Source organism: Nicotiana tomentosiformis, chromosome 6 (assembly GCF_000390325.3).
Source record: "Nicotiana tomentosiformis chromosome 6, ASM39032v3, whole genome shotgun sequence".
NCBI lineage: Eukaryota > Viridiplantae > Streptophyta > Magnoliopsida > Solanales > Solanaceae > Nicotiana > Nicotiana tomentosiformis.
The window spans coordinates 56,916,624-56,935,146 of record NC_090817.1 but is presented as its reverse complement, the minus strand read 5'-3'; the positions used below and the strand labels follow the sequence as shown (position 1 = coordinate 56,935,146).

The window sequence follows — 18,523 nt, the reverse complement described above, 5'->3', positions numbered from 1 at the left end:
GACATTCATGTAATTTATGCAAGTCCCGAGTGGTTCATTATAAAATTGGCTATTCCGAGTAAGATTGGGTTGAAAGATATATGTTCCATAAGTATCCCAAATGCTTTATTTATGTTATGTTATCAATAGAGGATGTGTTAAAAATATGGGCTGTGCATTAAAAATGTTCAACTTCAAGTCAAATTCAAACGAAGGCTATTATGCCAAAGTTTGTGAAGAATCTCTATGTGCCTTAGACTCTTAATTGCTCACAGGTGTACTACATACCTTGATTTGAATTGTTGTTGTTGGTAATGATGATGTTGATGTTGGAAAGTGAAAATGTGAGCATGAAATACTAAATACGGCCAACGTGCCTATAATGATTTATAATTATGGCCATTAGTGCCAATGAAATAAAAAGATGTGAAAGAAGAATGAAATGCGATGATTGATATAAAAAGGTTGATGTCTCGAATAAGACAGCCTAGCCGATCGGGTCGTAATCGGACACCATGCCGCACACATGGTGGTGATTGTGCCGAAAATTGTAATTGAAATGGTAATTGTGGTTGATGTCCCTAATGGATAGCGTAGCCGATCGGGTCGTGATCGGACATCTTGTTAAAGACGGTGGTATTGATATTGAGAGCAATTGTGGTTGATGTCTCTAATGAGATAGCCTAGCCGATCGGGTCGTGATCGGACTCTGTGCTGAGAGTACGGTGGTATTGGTATTGTGAATAATGGTATTGTGAACAATGGTATATGTTACTAAAAATCTCCCAATGTGAGATATGAAAATTAATTTTAACACTGTCTTGATCCTAAATTGAGGTTTGATGTTGTTTAAGGCTTCCATTGATATTATGATATTCTTGTTTGTATTATTCATTATTCTATTGAGAGGGTGTTTTGTCATTCATACTAGTACTATTCCATATGTTCTAACGTCCCTTTTGCCGGGGGAGCTGCATCTTCAATGGATGCAGGTGGTTCTACAACAGGAGACACTAATCAGTGATAGTGGTACACTCTCTTCCCAGCAGACTTGGTGAGCCCCACTTCATTTTGGGGTCATGTATCTTTTGTTCCTCGTGTATTGTGTTTGAGGTATAGCCGGGGCCTTATTGCCGGCATTATCATAGTACTCTTTTGTATCTATTAGAGGCTCTGTAGACATAGTATGGGTTGTGTATTGGTGCTGGGAAAGTCAAACTATGTTATGTTGTGGTCGTATTACTTGTCCATTTGAGACTTTAAAAATGATGAAACTATTGGTAACGAATTGGTATTGTAGACATGAACACCTTTTTGTCTAATTATTGAAAATATGTATTATCTCCATTCATGGATGAGTTTGGGTAGAAGGAAATCTAATAGGCTTGCTCGGCCGGGTTCACTCGGTTGAGCGCAGGTCGCGCTCCCCAGTTTTGGGGGGTGACACATGTATTATTGCGTCTTATAGGCATGATGTCTAATAATTAAACAAGTAGTTATTGGCGTTAGATTCCTATAGACATGTTGTCTAATAGCGCACAGTAGTAGACAGGGAAACAGGTACATCATTCTTTTAAGCTAACATGCTTTGGATAGTGTACAGGTATTAGACAAGTTAAGTGAAGTGTGTGATTTCATATAGGCATGACTTCTACTAGTGTATAGAAATGGAGCATGTCAAACAAATATCAAACAAGGCACGTACACCCTATAGGTATGTTTTCTACCCCCCTTTAAGCAAAAACAAAATATACTCATTTCCTCAATTTCACTAGCTCCCCAATTGTTTGTTTACAAATTATTATAGGCCCAGATAATGAGTACAAGTACAAATATTTACACAAAGAACCATATGCGAGCCTGAGAATATGCCCAAACGAAAGTAACCCAGCACTGACTGGGCCTTCAACAACCTCACTCTCCACACAACCAGCAGACCCAAATCCCAAACTTAGTAGAACAATAGAGTATGCCTAAATCTGGTACCGAGGTCCAACAACATGTATGGCCCAAGATGTATGACTTACTTAACCCAACTGATGCCAGACTTAACCATGCAAGTAACAACTACACAGGGAAGTAATTAAACATCTCTGAATGCCACACACTTAGTTCTTAAAGTTGTAGCTAATAGAAGTTCTAACCAAGGCATATAGACAGGATCACATGAAGCTTTAGAAAGTAACAAGGCGTATAAGGTGGACTCATGCTAGGTTTCAAAGTGACATGATTGAACATCATAAGCTAGCAAACTACTTCAAATAGAGTTTCAAAACAAAGCATAGTCCTGAATTAGCCTAAAGGTCTTCAGACAATTAACATGAGAATCTAGCAAAGTCATAGACAGGAACAAGTGGATGGCAGTTTTCACATGAAGGTTTTTAACATAAGAGCCTAATGAGCATGTGGTCACAAACAGCGTAACAACAGGCTAGTGGGCATAGATTACAACATTTGGCAGACATATCACTTAGTTGAACATGAGACTTAATATAATGAGTATCAATCATAGCAAAAACAATACCAGAACTTGATAGGTGAAAATATATCAACTCCAAATTAACAGGACATGCTACACTAGGTCTTAATCACATATAGGAGAAGAGGCTAGATATTGAATCACATTCTAGAGATCTTAGGCAATATTAAAGAGCACCTGATTGAACAAATCAGGGAGCACAAGTGTCACGCCCCAAACTCGAGGAGTGCGACCGGCGCTCAACCGAGAGAACCCGGCCGAGCAAGCCTGTTAGATTTCTTTCTACCCAAACTCATCCATGAATAAAGAGGAGATGTACTCCATTAATCAAACACTGAAAAGATTTTATTAACAACTTCCTTTTCATTCTCATTAGCAGCTTCACTCATAATTTCTAAAATATTACGAGTTTATAGAATTAATGAAAAAAAACATGATTTCCAAATATCAACATTTCTAGTTCAATTCCCAACATCAACCACAACCCACAACCTGTCTACGGAGCCTCTAAGTACAATAGAAGAGTAATATGGAAATGCCGGCAACAAGACCCATGCTATACCTCAAAACATAGTACATGAGTAAACAAAAGATACATGACCCCGAAATGAAGTGGGGCTCACTAAATCAGCTGAAAAGAGTGTACTGCTATCACTGATCAATGCCGCCTGCTGTAGAACCACCTGCATCCATTAAAGATGCAGTGCCCCCGGCAAAGGGATGTTAGTACTGTCGAATAACACTAGTATGTATAGCTAAAAGTCCTCTTTCAAAATAGAATGCCCATATAAGAAAAGGCAACACATAGAAACAACAAGTCACAATCAACAATATCCAAATGTCCAGTTAAAACATAATAATTTTCAAAATACGAACTTCATATACAATTTTTGGTTGGCAGATCATTATCACCGATATACCACCATCTTTGTTAACACGGAGTCTGATCACGCCCGATCGGCTAGGCCATCTCCCCACGAACAATGTGGTTTGACATGGGATGTGAAAGAAAGTTGTTACCAAGAGTAGTACCATCATATGCGCAATATGGCATCTGATCTCCACTCGATCAGCTAGGCCGCCTTCCCACATATGCCGTGTGAGTTAACTTTTCCAATCCACAAAGGTTCCAGTTTCATCCCAATTAAGCGAATAATATCACAATTTCCCAAAGGTTCCAATTTCATCCCAAATAAGGGGAATAATCCAAATCCACCCCTACACCGGCACGTGTAGTTTCAGGTGTGGGCTTTATGACCCTCCCTTCCTCGGTTTTGCTAATGATGCTCTCAAAAACATTTTTGATTTAATTTGCACATATAGGTAACATAAATACAATTGTACATACCTCAACATCTGTCACATTGTCTAAATTCTCATTAGTATTTCCAGTCACTCATAGCGACAATATTTTCTTGGCTCATTTGGCCATTCACAACATTCTTTATTCCTGGCACGATGACCGTATTTCATATTCCACACTTTTACCTCTTTCAATTTCAAAGATCACCATCAAATATCAACATATAGAAAATTTCAGAAATCATATACTTCCAATCCATTTGAAATGGGAACTTCAAACACGAATGGTTTCTTCCCAAAGAATGAGGCATACCAACCAACAATACAAACACACATGAAAAATCATAAACAATCAATACACCATTTACTCTTGCAATACTCTTCCCCAGAAATGACAATGTACAATTTCAACACATGAGTATATAGAACTCGAATCACACTGGATATAGATATAAAGCAAAGCATTAGTTAAAGCAGCCACTAATGGGCATGAATTGAGTACAAAAACTCTTAGGCAAATTCTAATTTTCCAAATCACTTTTAACACAGTTGAGTCGAGGCTCATTTCATATTCTTTATCGCATTATCTCAAATCATTTGCACTACTAGCCACAGTCATAACTTAAATTCTTGGCACGTTGGCCACACTCTATATTCCCAATTCAATTATTTCATTTCCAACCACCTTTATAGGTTATCAACAATAAGACATTTCCAATCAAGACTTTAGGTACACATATGAGCAATTTTGAGTCTTAAGCGTATCGAGTTTTTCTCACCCAATTGGTGTACTAGTTCTCATTTAAAACACGACTCAAAGCCATAACATTTTAATACTCTTAACAATCTTTCCACAAACCTTATTGGTACATATATGTATACATAATACTATCACACCCAAGAATCATACTTCTCATGACCTACTTTTAATCAAAATCCCGAAATTTAGGGCTAGGGAGTAGAATCTTACCTATTAGATGAAGATCTTGTGAAATCTTCAAGCCTTGAGCAAGAATTGATGAACAAAATAGCTAGGTCTTCTCTTTCTCTCTCTATGATAGCTCTCTCCTCTCTCTAAAAAAAATCACATTTTACCTTCTAAAATGACCCCCTAAGGCCTTATATCAAAATTGGATCGGATATGAAAATTTTCAAAAATGACCCCCGAAGTCAATTATGTGGTGCAATTATGCTATAGCATAATTGTTTTGTGGGCAGCAGACTTGCAGCATAATCAATTATGCGACAACATAATTGCAGCATAATCTATAGTATAGTATATATATATATATAGTATAGTATAGTATATATATAAGTTATATTCGATAAGCTATATATACATCTTATATACTATATATAAGATGTATATATAGTATAGTATAGTATATATACTAAATGAGATGTATATATAGTATAGTATAGTATATATACTAAATGTATAATATATAAGCTATATATATGCTAAGTGTATAGTATATATATATATAAAAGTTATATTCGATATAAGATGTATATATAGTATAGTGTATATATATATATTAAATAAAATTTAGGTCACAATTCTATAATAAAATTTATAAAGCATTGCTTTAGATATTTTTTTTAACATCCTTTTGTCTCTAATATCTATTTAATTTTTATTTTTTTTAAAAATCTGTTGGGCCTACTTAGCCCATTTAGCCCGCGGGGCGGGACCGTTTAGCCTGGGACCAAACGGTCCCAGTCCCGGTCCCGGGTCGGTCCCTACAAAAAGACTGTTTAGCCTGGGACCAAACGGTCCCAGTCCCGGTCCCGGGCCGGTCCCTACAAAAAGACCGTTTAGCCCGGGACCGTTTGGCCCGTTTAATTTGGGACCGGGACCGTTTGGACCAGCCCACTTAGCCCGTTTAGGCCCGGGACCGGCCCACTTGCCACCCTTATATGCAACCCATGCTTCGAGCACATTTTCAAATAGAATATAACATAAAAAGAACATTGGAATACATATTGAACATATATCTTTCGACACAAGGCTTATTCGGAATAATCAATTCATAATGAACAACTCGGGACTTACAAGGATATTGTGGGATTCAATTCTAAGAGATTAGTTTAGCCAACATACCTCGCCTCGAGCCTTTTAAATTACTACAATGTTCCAGAATTCTTAGCCACTTCGATCAATTTAGAAATATAGCAAAATTGAACACAAATTAGGAGAGAGTTTATGGTTCCAGCTCATTTGAGCATTTTATCAAACACTAGGAGGGTATTATGATTTTAAGGTCCTCCTATGGTGGATTCCTCCATCCCACTACTCAAAGTCTACCTAATTTAGCTCAACATTCTTTCCCCAACCCTTGATAGTACATGCATACATAATGGACAACTCCCACACCCAAGAATTGCTTTTCTCATTACCTATTTTCAGTAAAATCATGAAATTGAGGGCTAGGGAGTAGAATTTTACCTCTAGGACGAAGACCTTGTGAAATCTTTAAGGCTTGAGCAAAGATTGATGAACAAATGACTTAGAAATTCCTTTTCTCACTCTAGACCACCTTACTCTCTCTAAAATATAAGTTTGAATCTTCTAAAATGATCCCTAAGATTGTTTTATAAGAATGGGGTCAGGTTTATAAAACCAGAAAAATAAAGCCCCAATGCAGATCTACGGTCGCATATGCGATCGCATAATGTCCCTCCGGAGCTGGGCACTCTTGCCTCACTCTGCGACCGGTCTGCGGTCGCATAATGCGCCGCAGAAATTCCCTCCAAAAATCTTTGTGTGATCTGCGATGGGTTGTGCGGCCCGCAAAATGATTATGCGGCTGCATAATGGACCGCATAATGGTCCAAACTTTGCCCAAATTTCTGCTTTAGTATGCGACAGATCTGCAGTCCGCAGATCAATTTTGCGACCACAAAATGGATCGCAGAATCGCCCTGTACTTCCAAAAAATTTCTTCAACTCCCCAACGCACTGTTCAACCCAAAAAGTCTGAACCGCCTACAATTATCAACACATAAGTCTAACTTGGCACCACAAAATCCAGGTTTTAGATAAAATTTTACAGGGCCTTACAATAGTATAAGGAAAAATTGTGATTGAAATTGAGAAATATGAATATGAGACGGTACCTCGGTTATGATTCTTGATTATACGAGGTGGTACCTTAGTTTTGATTTTATTATACACGAGGCGGTACCTCGTTGTGATTCTTACTATTTATTTCATGTTGCAAGGTGTTTTTGGTGGAAAATATATCTTGTTGTGTCATTCCTTATTGTTCTAGCCGTTGTTGTCCTTGCATGATCATTGTAGAACTTTACTTGCTTCTTTTATGCTATTTCTGTTGTTTATTTCTGGTACTAGTTCTTGCTATTATCTTGTTCTGTATCAGTTGTTTCTTCACTTTCTATTACATATTCGTATTACAATTTCATACTGTTTATTTTATATCCTAGTAGGTATCTTGACCTAGCCTCGTCATTACTCTACTGAGGTTAGGCTCGATACTTACTAGGTACCATTGTAGTGCACTCATACTATGCTTCTGCACACTTTTTGTGCAGATCCAGGTATGTCTGCTCGTGCCGGTCATTAGAGGTTATTGTAGCTGTTGCTTGGGAGACTTCAGGGTATACTTGCTCCACGTCCGCATGCCTTGGAGTCACCTTCCATATTTTACTTCCTGTTGTATTTCTTTTAGAGAGTGATGTATTAGATAGTCTAGAATTATTCTATAGAGCTTATGACTCAGTTCCACTAGTTTTGGGGTGTGTATTACGAGTTTCTATTTTCAGAAGGTTTTTATCTATTATTCAGTTATTTTCAGTAACTTGTTAATTATATCTGTTCAGTTATTATTACTTGTTAGGCTTACCTAGTCGTAGAGACTAGGTGCCATCACGACATCCTACAGAGGAAACTTGGGGTCGTGACATATACATGGACTCAGAATTAGACTCCTCTGTAGCCTAGGTGAACCTTAGGCTTAGTTCTCCTATATCAACCAGTATCAGCGCTTCTGTACTATAGACGAGGGAGAAGGGTGTCTCATCGGTGCTAGCTTTAGATGTCATCCGGTAAGCTCACAACACTATGGGTAGCTTCTTCGACCATCTTCCCTTAGTAGGCTCTTACTTTTTCTTGATGGTTTATATCAGAGTTTTGTTTATTGACTTTGCTTGCCCATTTGTTCTAGGATGATAGGGAAGTGATGTGATTCTTTTGATCTTAACTTTTCAAAGAATTGGATTACCTTGGAGCCAATGAATTGGGGTCCGTTGTCGCTACCTTCATTGGGACCCCGAATCTACACATGATATGGTCCCAAATGAATTTGATCACCTCTCATTCTCGGATATGATTTTAAGCTCCCGCTTCCACCTATTTTGAAAAATTAGTTAGTTAATATTAACAGAAATTTTACCTGACCAGGTGGTGTAGGAAATGGGCCTACTATGTCCGTCCCCATTTCACGAATGGCTAAGGCGAGACAACCGAGTGAAGGGGTTCTGCCGGCTGATGAATCATCCGAGCATGCCGCTGGCACTTATTGCATTTTTGCCCAAAAGACTTAGCATGTTGTTCTATTCTAGACCAGTAATATTCGACCCTCATTAACTTTTGAAACAACGACTTGTAGCCGGAGTGGTTTCCATAGCTATGTTTACGTACTTCCCTTATCACATAATCAGTTTCTCCCAGACCCAGGCATTTGGCTAATGGTCCATGAAAAGACCTTCAGAATAAATAACCCCCGACCAAGCAGTACCGGGTTGCTTTGGTTCTAAGGTTCTGAGAAGCTTTGTTGTTCTCGAGTTATATACCATCCTACAAATAACCCATGATACCATTATGCTAGTCCCAAGTTAAACTTGTTGAACATGACTCGTTTTAATTTGATTCAAGGGCAGAATGAAGAATATGCACGACCAAGTCCGGCCCCGATTTTGCGATGCCTGGTTGTGGCTGGTTGATGTTGGGAATCGAACTAGAAATGTTGGTACTTGGAAATTATATTTTTTCATTAATTCTATAAACTCGTAATGTTTTGGAAATTATCAATGAAGCTACTAATGGGAATGAAACGGAAGTCGTTAATAAAATCTTTTTAGTGATTGATTAATGGAGTACATCTCCTCTTTATTCATGGATGAGTTTTGGATAGAAGTAAGTCTAATAGGCTTGCTCGGCCGGGTTCTCTCGGTTGAGCGTCGGTCGCGCTACCTGAGCTTGGGGCATGACAAACTTGGTATCAGAGCCTAAGGTTTTAAAGTGTCCTAGGATGTCTCGGAGCCGTGTCTAGTAGAGTCCTTCTTATCGGTGTGTTGTCGACCACATCTATAATGAGGAGGCTACTTGGACATTTAGGTATTTCACACTTCTTTGATACTCCAGATCGTGCGATAGAGCTCAAGATAGGAAGCTAATTTCCTCGTTATGTCTAATGATATTTTTTAGATGAGTAATCCACGAGTTCAAAACAACGAGGAGGGAATGACCGCTCCATTGAATCTGGGGAAGATTACACAAGAGTTTGTTGGGAGAATGCGTCGAGCCGTGGAGGGGTTGGAAGAACTTGTTGCTAAAGGAAGTGTCCTTATTCCTACCACTGTCACCGCACCATCGGATCGTGTGGTGAGCGAATCTAAGAAACGAAATAGGGTTGTTGGTGCTAATGAACCAGATTGTATGATTTGCAAGAAGCGACACTTGGGAACATGTTGGATGACCCTTGAAATATGTTATGGCTGTGGAAAGAGGGGGCACAAGAAGAACAAATGCCCTAGGTTGGGTACATCCATCCAGTTATGTCCGTCATGCATGGAGGAACATTTGGCGTCGTGTTGTGAGTATGCTCAGCAGCGCGCTAGAGGTTGTATCTTTGGGCAATTCTAAAGGCCCACATAGCAATCCGATGCTGGAATTGTTAATCCCGCATTGGAAGCTTGGAGGAAGGATAAGGGGTATGCTTATGATGTATGCAAAAAGGGTAAATATCAGGTTAGTGAGACGAGTCAGTTCAGCGGACCTCATCCCCGTTGTGTGAAGTGTGGGAGATGCCATTCATGAGTGTGTCACTATGGTACAAAAGTATGCTACAAGTGTGGTATGATGGGCCACTTTCAAAGAGATTGTTATTTGTCTCGCCAGAGCATGGGCAAGGGTATGGCACAGCCAGCCAATTCTGTAGCTACTACATCCACAACTCCTCCCCCAGCTAGAGGCACTATAACGCCTATAGGGCGTGGAACAACTAGGGGTGGTATTCAGAGCTCGGGAGGTCCCAAGAGGTTTTATGCTATGAGGAGACGTCAAAAGTTTGAGGCTTCTCCAGATGTGGTTACAGGTATATTGACTATCCGATCTCATGATGTGTATGTTCTTATTGATCCCGGTTCCACTTTGTCATATGTCACCTCTTATGTTACTATGAAAGTTGGGATAGAACCGAAACAACCTTATGAGTCATTCTCTATATCTACTCTTAGAACGAGGCACAATATTCGTGAAGCCTCTTTATCATAATTCCTTATATTTACAACCTCTTGAGAATTGAGTTCTATAATGGGTTCCTTGAATTGCGTTATAGCCCTAGGTTAATACTTCCCACTGCTTCCCTAAATTCTTAATAAGGGACAATACCTGATGAATTTCGTACAGAACCTTTTGATTCAAATGGATAACATCTGCTTATTTATGCCTATACATGCATCACCATAATATTTACCTATGCGGTATCATATCCAATAGAAAGCAGCCTAGTGTTGAGATCCTTCTTGAGTCACTGTTTTCCTCTCCGGTATATGTGACTTCTATGGTTGGAACAATTATTCTACTCCTTTATGAATAGTATCATGAATCCTTTTCATTGTCTAGTAACATGAGAGTATATCTTAGCACCTATCATATGCGTACATGCCAATTAAAAGGGGCTACTTATCCGCATAAAGTTTCTGAGCAACTTGAGATTTATCACAAATTCGTCACAGTAGGTCTTGTTGTTTACCCATCTCAGTATGACTTTCATGTCCACCTAAATCATGCCTCAGTGAGTAACTCACCTTGTTCCCAGTATTGTGGTTGCCCGTGAATTGGTCTGAAATGGTAACTTGAGAGTAGTTATGGCAAAAACATGTCTAGCTCACGGCAAAGTTTTTATTCTCTCTAACTAATACATGATTTCATCCAACATTAAGATGTCCTAGTTACATGATTCCACTTGTGTGAGATTGAAAGTTGAGCAGCCTTATGATGAGCATATTGAATTGAAAGACAAACTCGTCGTATCTCTAGTCCTCTCACATAGGATCAAATATTGTCAAAGGTTAAGTTGTGGGAATGATAATAATCTCATAAGTGTTCAACTTCTTTTCATCCTCATAAGCTTGTGGCATAGATTCCTTGTGCTAGTTACTGTTAAGAGTGTAATGCAACTTTGTGTATCTTGAAACCCATATCATATTCGAGGTGCTAGAACATTCTCATTTCGAGTTAAACTGATTTTCCCTACATTCCAAGAGCCGACTGGTGTCACATAAGTGTTATCTCTCTTTGAGGCCAACTATTGCCAAATAAGGCACGTATGGAATGAAACAATTATTTTTGTCCTTTTCCTGGCTCATAGTATTCCAAGAATAACTGACGCTAATGTCTTTATCCTCCAGACCATGCCTCCCATATGTCACATGTCTAAAAATAACTCATTTATTTAAATCTCCTAATCATGAACCTGATCCTTACATTACCTATGCCTACTAGGCAACTCTATGACTCATTTGTTGAACCGATGGTGTCACCACAACGGATCACCATGTCAGCGCTATTAGTAGTGACATTCATGTCTCTTAGGACATAACCTCCTGAAATGCCGTGCTCGGCACGTTAATGGATTCTTGAATATTTCCAGCGAATCTCGAACCTCGTTGTTCCTGTTTGTAGCAAATCTATCGAGTATTGTAGGTTCAGGCATGTCAAACAAGAAGCATCATCCCGTGATCAAATATATGGGATAGGAAATTTTATGGTCATAGTCAAGCTAGCACATCTTAGAGAAATTGTTGAAGGTTGCCAAAGGTTTAGTTTAGGTGTTTGGCATGGAGATTTAGAGTTGAAGAAAGTGAATGGATTATTCTAAATATTTTCTGCATGAGGATGCTATGTGAATTGTCAATAAAGGTAAAGTATGTGAAGTCACATTAGGCCTTATGAAATTTTGAAAAGAAATAGGCTAAAATATGAGTATGATGTTTCCCTATTATTGTTCTCCGTGCACCCGATGTTTCATTTGTCTATGTCTAATAAGGTGAATATAAGGGATAATGGAATTGTGAGGAGCAACTATTTGCTATCCTTGTTAGAAAAGTCCGGGAGTTGAGATTGTCTCCGTTAATGTGTTATGGCAAAGTCTGTAAGTCGAGGAGACCACATGGAGGGGCAAAAGTGTTAAGGAAATAAAATATTTCCACTTGAGTGTATAGTTAAATGATTGTGATTTGAAAGGTTCTTCTGTGTGTTATGATTTAAATATGTGCAGCTCATGTCCAAATACCACTCTTGATAGTATAATGCCTGTAATGATGAGATTAGTGACGTTGTTATACATGGTGATGTTTTGTCAAATTGTGGATGTGTTGTTAGGAATTGTTTTGGTGTTACTCTGACAGGTGAATAGGCCTAAATACAAAGGAAACTTTGGCGAAATTTTCAGAAAGTTAGGAAGTTAGGCAAATCTGGGGCTGATGTTATGTGGTACAACTAAAACTGTGTTAAGCAAACCTTGATCCTCATTCGAGGACAAATGATCTTAAGTGGGGGAGGATGTAAGGACCCGTAAAAATTTAAACCAAAAACTCGGGGTTTTGTGGTACCAAGATAGATCCCTACGTTCGGACTTTTTGGATTGAACAGTACCCTACGGACTGAGAGAAAATGTTTCGCAGAAAAATGCATTTCTGCGGCTCATTATGCGGCCGCATATTCACTTTGGGGACCGCATAATGGCCGCAGAGTGAAGCAGTAAGTTTGGCCAACTTGAGGTCAGTTTTGCGGTCGATTATGCGACCGCATAATCGATATGCGGACCGCATATCGATCGCATAATCCCTCTTGAGTTTTTGCGGAGGGAGTTCTGCGGTGCATTATGCGACCGCAGAACGAGTATGTGGACTGCATACTGGTCGCATACCTGGGCCGAAAGTTCAGGCCCCTGAGGGCCATTTCTGCGGTCACTTTGCGGACCGTATAACCATTATACGGTGGCAGATGTGACCACAGACCTGTGTCGGGGCACCCATTTTCTTAATTTAAAACCCGACCCCTATTCCATTAAAATACCCCTTAGGTCTATTTTGAGCTCATTTTCAGATGTTTCTAGCGTGAGAGAGAGAGGGTTCAAGAGGGAGGGTCTAAGTTTTCATCAAATTGATCTTCAATCATCACTCAAAGCCTTGGAAATGTTCAAGTAGAGCACCAAAATTCTTCACCCTAAAAGGTAAGGCTTCATCACCCCAGCTCTTAATTTCAAACATAGCTATAATGGGGTATTAGTGTGATACTTTATGGGTATGAGGGTGGTTCATCTTGCATGCATGTCATAAAGAGTGTGGAAAAAATAAAAAGTGAACTAGAACCATGAACGTTTTCCTAATTTTGGGTTCTATTTGTATATTGCTAAAATAGATTGAGGTTGCTAAGGGTTCCGAAAAATTGTAGAGTCTAAAGAAGCGCAATTGAGGTATGTTGGCTAAGCTTTCTCTCTTGGAATTGAATTCTATAATATTTCTGTAAGTTTCAAAGTGTGGGTTATGTATTAAAAGGTTATGGCTTTGAGTCGTGTTTCAATGAAAGATAGAATTGTCTAAAAGCTTTTGTACTAAATTCATGCCCATTAGTGGTTGCTTTAACTAATGCTTTGATTTATAAATATATCCAGTGTGATTCGAGTTCTATATACTCATGTGTTGAATTTGTACATTGTTATTTCTGGGGGAGAGTATTGCAAGAGTAAATGGTGTATTGACTGTTTATGATTTTTCATGTGTGTTTCTATTGTTGGTTGGTATGCTTTATTTTTTTGGGAAGAAACCATTTGTGTTTGAAGTTTCCATTTCAAATGGATTTGAAGTATATGATTTTTAAAATATCCTATATGTTGATACTTGATGGTGATCTTTAAAATTGAAAGAGGTGAAAGTGTGGAATATGAAATACGGTCATCGTGCCAGGAATAAAGAATCTTGTGAATGGCCTAATGAGCCAAGGAAATATTGTCGTTGTGAATGACTGGAAATACTAATAAGAATTCATACAATGTGAAAGATGTTGAGGTGAGTACAATTGTATTTATGATATTTCTGTTTGCAAATCAAATCAAAACTATTTTTAGGAGCATCATTAGCAATACCGAGGAAGGGTGGGTCATAAGGCCCACACCTGAAACTACACGTGCCAGTGTAGGGGTGGATTGTGATATTATTCCCCTTAATTGGGATGAAACTGGAACCTCTGTGGATTGGAAAAGTCAAGCCGCACGACATATGTGGGAAGGCGGCCTAGCTGATCGAGTGGAGATCAGACGCCATATTGCGCATATGGTGGTACTACTCTTGGTAACAACTTTCTTTCGCATCACATGTCAAACCACATTATTCCTGGGGATATGGCCTAGCCGATCGGGCGTGATCGGACTCCGTGCTAAGAAAGACGGTGGTATATCGGTGCTAATGATCTCCCAACCAAAATTATATATGAAGTTCGTATTTTGAAAATTTTTATATTTTAACGGGACGTTTGGATATTGTTGATTGTGACTTACTGTTTCTATGTGTTGCCTTTTCTTATATGGGCATTCTATTTTGAAAGAGGATTTTTAGCTATACATACTAGTGCTATTCGACAGTACTAACGTCCCTTTTGCCGGGGGCGCTACATCTTTAATGGATGCATGTGGTTTTTCAGCAGGCGGCATTGATCAGTGATAGCAGTACACTCTTTTTCAGCTGATTTGGTGAGCCCCACTTCATTTCGGGGTCATGTATCTTTTGTTTCTCATATACAGTGTTTTGAGGTATAGTCGGGGCCTTGTTGCTGACATTTTCATATTACTCTTCTATTGTATTTAGAGGCTCCGTAGATAGGTTGTGGGTTATGGTTGATGTTGGGAATCGATCTAGAAATATTGGTACTTGGAAATTATGTTTTTTCATTAATTCTATAAACTCTTAATGTTTTGGAAATTATGAATGAAGCTACTAATGGGAATGAAAAGGAAGTCGTTAATAAAATCTTTTTAGTGATTGATTAATGGAGTACATCTCCTCTTTATTCATGGATGAGTTTTGGGTAGAAGTAAGTCTAATAGGCTTGCTCGGTCGGGTTCTCTCGGTTGAGCGCCGGTCGCGCTCCCTGAGCTTGGGGCGTGATAGCTCCTTGGGTCATTTTCCTAGTAGGGTGGTATCTTTTTTGAAGGCTCAACAGATGGTTGAGAAGGGGTGCTTGGCGTCTTAACCTTTGTTAGAGATGTGAGTGTTGATACTCCCATGGTTGATTCAGTCCCCGTGGTGAGGGAGTTTCTAGAAGTTTTTGCTGCAGACCTACCGAGCATGCCACCCGATAGAGATATTGATTTTGGTATTGAATTGGTATCGGGCACCCAACCCATAACTATTCAGCCATATCGCATGGCTCTAGCAGAATTTGAAGGAATAATTGCAGGAATTACTAGATAAAGGTTTCATCAGGTCGAGTGTGTCACCTTGGGTGATCCGATTCGATTTGTGAAGAAGAAAGACGGTTCCATGAGAATGTGCATTGACTACAGGCAATTGAACAAGGTTACTATCAAGAACAAGTATCTAATGCCACATATTGATGATTTATTTGATCAGCTTCAAGGTGCTAGGGTGTTCTCGAAGATTGACTTAAGATCGAAGTATCATCAGTTAAAGATCAGGGCTTCTGACATTCCTAAGATGACCTTCAAGACCCGGCATTATGAGTTCTTGGTGATTTCATTTAGGCTGACTAATGCCCTAGCTGCTTTCATGTATTTGATGAAAAATGTATTTCAGCCTTATCTGGATTCCTCAGTCATTGTGTTTATTGATGCTATATTAGTGTATTCCTCTAGTTGGGAGGAGCACGAGCAACATTTGAGGACTGTGCTTTAGACTCTAAGAGGGAAGAAGTTTGATGCTATGTTCTCCAAGTATGAGTTTTGGTTGGACTCGCTAGCATTCTTGGGTCACGTGGTGTCTAATGAGGGAACTAAGGTGGATCTGAAGAAGATTAAGGCAATTCATAGTTGGCCAAGACCATTTATCGCTACAGAGGAGTTTCCTAGGTTTGGCTAGTTACTATCGTTGCTTTATGGAGGGTTTCTCGTCTATTACAGCTCTATTGACCAAGTTGACTCAGAAGGGTGCTCTATTCAGATGGTCTGATGAGTGTGAGGAGAGCTTTCAGAAGTTCAAGACAGCTGTGACTACAGCTCCAGTATTGGTTTTGTCTTCAGGATCGGGGTCATATATGGTTTATTTTGATGCTTCGCGGGTTTTAATTGGGTGTGCATTGATGCAGGGCGGTACGGTGATTCCCTATGCATTGTGCCAGTTGAATCCCTGTGAGAAGAATTACCTAGTGCATGATTTGGAGTTAGAAACTATTGTATACGCGCTCAAGATTTGGAGGCACTACTTATATGGTGTATCTTGTGAGGTGTATATGGATTACCAGAGTCTTCAATGTCTATTCAAGGAATATGATTTGAACTTAAGGCAGTGGAGGTGGTCGGAGCTATTGAAGAACTATGATATCTCCATTCTTTATCATCTGGGGAAGGCCAATATGGTGGTCGACGCCTTGAGTAGGAAGGCGGAGAGTATGAGGCATCTTTATTTGGGGAGAGGCCTTTGGCTATGGATGTTCAGGCTTTGGCCAACGGGTTCGTGAGATTGGATATTTCAAAGCCTAGTAGAGTCCTTGTTTGTGTTGTATCACAGTAGTCCTTGTTTGAGCGCATCAAGGCTCGTCAGTATGATGATCCCCATATGCTTGTCCTTAAGGACATCGTTTTCTGAGGTGGTGCTAGGGAGGTGACTATTGGTGATGATGGTGTGTTGTGACTTCAGGACCGGATTTGTTTTACTAATATGGATGGGTTGAGAGAGTTGATCCTTGAGGAGGCTCATAGTTTGTGGTATTTCATTCATCCAGGTGCTGCGAAGATGTACCGGGATTTGAGGTAGCATTATTGGTGGCGAAGGATGAAGAAATACATTGTTGGATATGTTGCTCGGTGTTTGAAGCAGGTCAAGTATGAGCATCAGAGACCATGTGGTTTGCTTCAGAAGATTGACATACCAGAGTGGAAATGGGAGCGATATCACTATGGAATTCATGGTAGGTTTGCCATGGACATCGAGGAGATTTGACGTAGTTTGGGTCATTGTGGACAGACTGACAAGGTCTGCACATTTCATCCCGTCATGACTTCCCACACTTCAGAGCAGTTGGCTAAGATCTACAGTCGGGAGACTTTTCACCTGCATGGTGTACCTGTTTCTATCATCTCAGATGAAGGCACTCAGTTCACTTTGAATTTTTGGAGAGTGGTTTGGTGTGAGTTGGGCATGCAGGTTGAGTTGAACACCACGTTTCACCCTTAGACGGACAGGCAGTCCGAGCAGACCATTCAGATTTTGGAGGATATGTCGATGGCATATACTATTTATTTTGGAGGTTAGTGGGACCAATTTCTACCTTTAGCGAAGTTTTCCTACAACAACAGCTACCAGTCGAGCATCCAGATTGCTCCATATGAGGCATTATATGAGAGGCGGTGTCATTCTCCGATTGGTTGGTTTGAGCCTGGCGAGGCTAGGCTATTGGGCACAGAGTTGGTTCGTGATGCTTTGGACAAGGTTAAATTAATTCAAGAGCGGCTTCGTACATCGCAGTCCATGCAAAAGAGTTATGTTGATATCAAGGCTCGTGATGTGGAATTCATGGTGGGTAAGAAGGTCCTACTTAGAGTTTCACCCATGAAGGGTGTGATGCGATTTGGGAAGAATGATAAGTTGAGCCCTTGGTATATTGCTCCATTCGAGGTGTCAGAGAGAGTTGGTGAGGTGGCCTACAGACTTGCTTTGCCACCCAGCTTATCCGGAGTTCATCTGATGTTTCATGTTTCCATACCTTGGAAGTACTATGGGGATCCATCACATGTGTTGGATTTTAGCTCGGTACAATTGGACAAGGATTTGACTTATTTTGAGGATCCAATGACCATTATGGATAGGCAGGTTCTAAAGCTGAGGTCGAAGAATATTGCATCGGTAAAGGTTAAGTGGAGAGGTAAACCGATCGAGGAGGCGACTTGGTAGACCGAGCATGATATGCAGAGCAGATATCCTTACCTTTTTGATATCTCAAGTATGATTCTAAACTCGTTCGAGGACGAACATTTGTTTAAGGGGAGAATGTAATGACACGGCCAGTCACTTTGTATATTTCAGCCCCTTTCCCTATTTGATGCTCCCTGTAAGCGTATTTGTTGTTATGTGACTCGCGGGGATGGTTGGTTTGGGTTCGGAAAGTTTTAGGAGTGAATTGGGACACTTAGTTCCAAGGTTGGAAGCTTAGTTATAAGGGTTGACCTAGGTTTGGCTTTTGTGTAAACGACATCAAAATGATATTTTGGTGGTTCCAATAGGTTCCTATGGTGATTTTGGACTTAGATGTATGTCCAAATTTAGATTTGGAGGTTCCTAGGT

At 39.8% G+C, this 18,523-nt stretch overlaps 1 protein-coding gene across 1 annotated transcript; it reads left to right on the top strand.

Annotated features, from left to right (window-relative positions):
* The first annotated feature begins 15,607 nt into the window (after window positions 1-15,607).
* Window positions 15,608-18,133, top strand: LOC138894037 (uncharacterized). The gene is made up of 4 exons (XM_070178711.1): window positions 15,608-15,910; window positions 16,080-16,244; window positions 17,060-17,150; window positions 17,517-18,133. The coding sequence occupies exons 1-4, from the start codon at window positions 15,608-15,610 to the stop codon at window positions 18,131-18,133; spliced, it is 1,176 nt and encodes a 391-aa protein (XP_070034812.1).
* Window positions 18,134-18,523: the final 390 nt, after the last annotated feature.

Excerpts from the sequence above, each read along its gene's own strand:
- LOC138894037 (XM_070178711.1), top strand. The coding sequence starts at position 15,608 with ATGCCACATATTGATGATTTATTTGATCAGCTTCAAGGTGCTAGGGTG. Across the intron at positions 16,245-17,059 it reads CAGCTGTGACTACAGCTCCA|GTCAAGTATGAGCATCAGAG; the intron begins GTATTGGTTTTG and ends TGTTTGAAGCAG. Across the intron at positions 17,151-17,516 it reads ATATCACTATGGAATTCATG|CGAAGTTTTCCTACAACAAC; the intron begins GTAGGTTTGCCA and ends TTCTACCTTTAG.